Source organism: Drosophila subpulchrella, chromosome 2L, assembly GCF_014743375.2.
Source record: "Drosophila subpulchrella strain 33 F10 #4 breed RU33 chromosome 2L, RU_Dsub_v1.1 Primary Assembly, whole genome shotgun sequence".
NCBI lineage: Eukaryota > Metazoa > Arthropoda > Insecta > Diptera > Drosophilidae > Drosophila > Drosophila subpulchrella.
In genome coordinates, this window is record NC_050610.1 from 24200539 (window position 1) to 24206538 (window position 6000).

At 39.6% G+C, this 6000-nt stretch overlaps 1 protein-coding gene across 1 annotated transcript in view; it reads left to right on the forward strand.

Annotated features, from left to right (window-relative positions):
- The window catches only part of LOC119547259, a 28450-nt gene extending 23005 nt beyond the window's left edge, over nt 1-5445 (forward strand). The window contains exons 9-13 of the mRNA XM_037854038.1: nt 61-222; nt 281-452; nt 517-989; nt 1465-1628; nt 2464-5445. Coding sequence (XP_037709966.1) covers nt 61-222; nt 281-452; nt 517-989; nt 1465-1628; nt 2464-2863 — 1371 coding nt within the window. The 3' untranslated portion in view covers nt 2864-5445. The remainder of the gene's footprint in view (nt 1-60; nt 223-280; nt 453-516; nt 990-1464; nt 1629-2463) is intronic.
- The last annotated feature ends 555 nt before the right edge of the window (nt 5446-6000 follow it).

Genomic DNA, 6000 nt, shown 5'->3' on the forward strand with positions numbered 1-6000 from the left:
TGTGCATCCGCTAATATTTACATATTTTATTTACACCATTTATAATATTCTTTTTCACAGGCTCTCAATGCCGCCGAGCAGGGCTCTGATGTGCAGGAGTTGGTTCTTTTGCAAACATTTCTAGGAATTTCCATGGCCCTGGGTGTGGTCATAGCTGGAGCTTTGCTTAGACGTTGCTTTGTGATCAGGCACTTTGTGATCAATACGAAAATTGTCACACAGGTGGGTCAAATATTGAAAAGAAATCCCTGAACAGTACTTAATTGAATTTTACCCCCAGCTGTTCCTATCAATTGTGGCCCTGGCCATCCTATTTCTTTCCTTTGTCATGGGTTATACCGGCCTTTGTATACTAAGCTGGTTGTATGGCATTGGCCTGGGCGGTTTTCAGTACTCCCTGAAGATTTTAGCACTCGAACGCATTAAGCTGAAACACTTCTCAAAGGCTTGGGGTGAGTCCGGGGCATTTTGAATATTTAAAATGTGGATTAAACTTTGGGTCCTGAACTTCCGCAGGCTTTATTCGGGGAGTCGAGTCAGTTCCTGTGCTGATAAGCGTTCCACTCACCTCGTTTCTGAACGATTACTCCCTTAAATACGGTCGAGCGGGCTATTACATATGCTCGGCGGCGGCTGCCATCTCGGGAATTATAATATTTTTCATAAGTGAGCCGCAGCAGCAGCAGCAGCAGCAGTTGCAACATCATTATCAGCAGCGAAATGGCCATTTGCCGACTCCCATGCTGATGCGCCACTCCTCCGCCCGCCAGCCCCGCCCCCATTTGCCGATGGACTACGGATATGGGGAGTACCCCGCCCCGCCCGATCTCCTCAGCCGGAGCTGCATTAGCCTCAATCAAATGGAGCCCTATCTGCAGACCAACTTCTGCCAAAGGCACATGTTGCAGCAGCAGCAACAGCAGCAGCAGCAACACTCCCACCTGCAGCAGTTGGCCTGTCACAATCTCGATTTGCAGCAGCAGCACCAGGTAATGTCTCACTGGGAGAAATAATCGTAACAAGACTTACAATATATTTATATTTAACAAATATCTAAAAAGAAAATTCTCTAGGATGTTAAAATCACTTAAAAAGGTGTCTAAAAGTATGCAATAAGAATGAAAGTCTATTTTGACCTAATCGAACTTGTGCATTTAAAATATTTTGTTGCATACTTTTAGACAGTTTTAAAATTAATATTATTTCTATTGTAAAATTGATTCACTTAACTAAGCACTAGTCTAAAAGTATGTGATAAAACATAAAAGCCATCTTTTAAAATGAATCCTACGGACTTATGTACTAAAAAAACATTGTATTGCATACTTTTACACACTTTTACAAGTTACTTTCGTTTTTTCTTGTCATCGATTCATTAAATATGTATGATTATTTTACTTGCCATATCCTATCCCTTTTAAGGTCCTACAAATATTTGATTTCTAATATTTTTTCACCGTTTAGGGACGTGGAGCCTACCAACTGGGCCAAGGGAGCATCGGGGCCAAGATGGGCAAGCGACTGCAGCGGAGTCTGTCCTTCATCCAGCAGCACAGCAACTGCTGCGATGGCCAAATGTACTGCAGCTGGCACAGCACCTACGAACTGGGCTGTCACAAGAGCAACAAGTGAGTAAAATAGATGGAAAGGGACTCCCACTCCTAATCACACCGGTGTGTGCAGTGAACCGGCTCCCTTTATATGCAATTGAATGGCAAATCAAAGTTCAGTTGGAAATTGTCTGACAATTTTACAAGTTAAGTAGCTATCGACAGCTTACATTGAATAAATGGGTAAAAGTCAAAGGGATTACAAATGCGCAGGGAAAATATTAAATCGAAGGTAGCGATACACAGTTGGCACAGGAATATCGCATGGGCTATCATGATGACACAATTTCATTTGATGCATTTTTAAGACCTCAAAAAGCATTTGTTACAGTAGTTTATACTCTTTCTCATTTTTGCGAGTTTAACGAGAAGCCATTAAACAACCCGTTATCAGAATTATCAGGGCTTTACATTTTGTAATTTATATGAGAAGACCAAAGGATACCATACCACGCGTTACAAGTATTGTTAAGAATTTAAATTACTGAATATTTTCGTTTTTAAAAATGGTTGGATTTTATTCTTACCCAAAAATACTACGGCTTATCGTTTCAAAAGTGAAGTAGCCAAAACGGAAGCCCACATCTGAATTGAATCGAAAACCAATTAAGAGATTTCCCGCCGAACCCAACAATCATTGGCAATCAGGCTAGAAGCCCTAGGAAGACAATCAATTTGGCGGCATCCTTCGCTGCTCATGCTGGCCGCAAATTTGCCATTTTGCCAGTTTGCCACATTGGCATTTACGATGCTGGGATACTGAGATACCCCCATACTCCAGCCATTTTACCGCATGCCGAAAACTGTGTTGACACTCCGCCTAAACCCTGGAAATTGACTTGTCTTTTTGCAGGAACCCTGGATCGGCGGACCAGCAGCCATTGATATGCACCTGCAGCAGTCCGAACAGGAACCCAGTCACCTATGGAACACACGGCCCACCTGGACCCCATGGACCACCCAGCTCCACCCGCAGTCGCAGTGTTCCGGAGGGTTTATCCACGATGTCGCAGCAGTGTAACTGTCGTCAGGCTGCTGCCACTTTTCCGGCCCCCACGCGGGAGTTCATCTACGTGCCGCACGCCTATGCCTCCCTGCAAAGAACCCCCCATCGCCACAGCCAGGGGGCGGGAGGGGGTGCGAGTTCGGGGTCGGCATTGCGAAACAATCCACAATGCCGCCTGAAGCGATCCCAGTCCCTCTGCCGACCCACTGCCGTTCAGTTTGTGGAGCAAATCACCACGTCCGTATAAGAAAGTCGTGGGTGTGACAAGGGCACTCGGAAAAAAGTGTAACGAAAGGCAGAAACATGTTAAACAGAATTTTGGGTCAAGTCCCTAACTGAAAATCTCTAGATTTGAAAATTATATGCTTCAGAAGGTCATTATTTTATATGGAAGTTCGAGAGTCAAAATAAATCGTAGCATACTTCAAGACACCTTCTTAAAATTATTTCAAACCTTATAGCTGCTTTCCCAACTCATTCATTTCCCAACTCATTTCCCAACTCAGTCCCTAACTGAAAATCTCTAGATTTGAAAATTATATGCTTCAGAAGGTCATTATTTTATATGGAAGTTCGAGAGTGAAAATAAATCGTAGCATACTTCAAGACACCTTCTTAAAATTATTTCAAACCTTATAGCTGCTTTCCCAACTCATTCTATTTATACATAATTAATTTTATTCAATTATAATGTTTATATATAATTTATAATTTGTATTACTCTAGTGAGTTCCCAAATTTCGTTACCATTTTTTCCGAGTGTAATACGTAACACAAAAACAGAGCAGAAAATCGAAGAGGCCCCGCAACAATTGGGTCCTATAAAACTTATATTTTGGTATGTTGCTCCCACCCACACACACGACTACGTGAACCGCATGCACAATTTGCCAGATCTCTTCTAGTCTTTTGTCGTAGCTCTATTAGAAATGTAAACTTAAAAACACCAACCGAATGAAGTCGAAAGTGTAACTGAAGTCCCACAACACCCAAACGAAAAACGAAACTCGATGAATTTTTCACAGGAAATCCACATTAAACTTTTACACACACGCATGCACTAAGCTAGGATGAAAATTTTACTCATTAGCATATTAACATATTATAGAGATTACAGACAGACGAAAAAGCTTTATCTTTGTCTCAAGCAAAAAGTATTCAACTTGTGGCCAGTGCATAAATATTTATGAGATAATTCAATGGGGCAGAGAACAGACGCAAACTGAAAACAAACAAACTTCTTAAATGGTCCATTTTATAAACGTGCATACAATTTAACCACCGAAAACCGAAAACCGATTACCGATATATACTCGTACATATAGGCAGAGGAGAATGCGTATATGGACATGAAGTCGATCCAATTAAACGACTCTTTACCCCGGGGACAAGGCTGAGCTGTCCTGAGTGCCGAGTTTTTCGTGTCGGCCGAGTACTTTATTTTTCAATAACAATTATATATTGCATAATTAAGAGGCGTTTAATGGCGGACAACAGAAAGAGGCGAGCGAAATGTCGATGGAAATGAAAATGAAAATTACATTGGCCTTATTTTCCAATCGAAATGAGGCATATGAAAAAATAATTATTGCCATTATGATAGCCTGAATTAATTGAGAACTTCATTTCGGACATTACAAACATTTTGTAATGGAAGAATGCACTCCCAACGAATTTTATTGGGCTGAGATTTTTGGGTGTTCAAGGTTATAAATATGTTTTATTTATGACTATCAGTTCTCACATTTATTTTCATTTTGATTGCAAGGCATCTAAAGTAATCCCCAGTAAATTCCAAATATATGGCCTATAAAAAATAAAAGAAAATACACAAAGCCAATTTGTATAGCATTAGTAATTCATTCCAATAAAGATCTGAATTTGTAAAAGAGCCAGGTGCATAATCAGCTAAGTAACAGGTCACATTACAACCAATTAAAAAAATAATACAAAAACAGTTCGATGAAGCCATGATACAGCAAACAAAATAAAGAAAAGGCCAGCTGCAAATAAACAGAATAAATTAAATATTTGAAAAGCTTAAAAAGGCAAATAAAGAAGAAAGGACAGCATAATAATGCAGGAGTGATTGTCAGCGGGGGAAAACTTTCATAAAGTGAATATTAAAATAAATTAGTAAAATGGCAATCGAAAAATAAACAAAACCGGCAAAATGCCAAACAAATTTAAACAATATGTTAAAGGAAAACCCAATACAAATGGCTAACCAAACGGACAGCCAATTTATAAAAATTTACGAATGAATCGAATAAAAATACATTTACTAAAGACCACAAAAGAAGTAAAATGAATTTTCCGCATCTCACCTCCTTTGTGTATAAATTTCCATTGAAAATCTTTATAATGCACGAACAAAAGGACTTAAGTCAAAACCAACTGCCAAGAAACGCAATAAAGAAACGTTTGCATATGCTTAAATGAATCCATAAAAGTCTTGGAGAAATTCTTCGCTCCCTTACGGTCATTAAAATAAATTAGATATATATATAACTTTCGACTCCAACTCTTTTTCGCCAATTGTGTTCAGCGAAAACGAAACACTTAGCATAAAATAATATTACACCCTCAAGCATATCTATGTGCCAAAAAAGAAATCATAAAATAAAACCATAAACTATTTGCAATTTTGCCGAAATAACACAAAAGGAACTAACCAACTTAAGGTACAACTTGTAGCTAAAACAATTTTTATCTGATGGAATTTAGATACGTGAAATTTTTCAGAGAAAAACCTAAGCGCAGAAACTCATATTTGTAACTCTTTATCATTAGTAGTTTAGTGTGATAAATGTTAATAAAGAAAGCATAAACGGAAACCCAGCCAATTCTATTCAATTTGTGTCTTGACTTTGCAGCCTGGCGACCGAAAATGTCGGAAAAGTTGAACGTTTTAACCCCAAAATCAGACAGGATTTGTGCGGTGGCCATAATAAACTTTTCATTTATTACGTGCTAAAATTTAATAAACAGGTTCAACAGCGCCACAGTGTGAATGTCATATTTCACTTATTAATTAATGGCATTAACATAAAGCGTCAATTTGTGCGGCATCGGGATCGGGTCTGGGATCCGGATCCCATTCCGTATCCCATTCCGCCCTTAAAAGAGGCAGCACTCTAAAGCCGGGGCGATTAAAAAGTTTACCCTAGCCAAAGTCAAGACCGGCCCTTAATGTTGCATATATTGTGGGCACATAGCCCCGGGGTCCCCATTACGGAACGTGCCTAGACTGTAAACAGTCGACCGGGGGAATCGCAGACACACTCGGCACATATATGATGGCACATATAGCATATAGCACATGGCATGCGGCATTCGGCATACAGCACACAGCTGAGCGTCAATGACATGCTCAATTTTTCA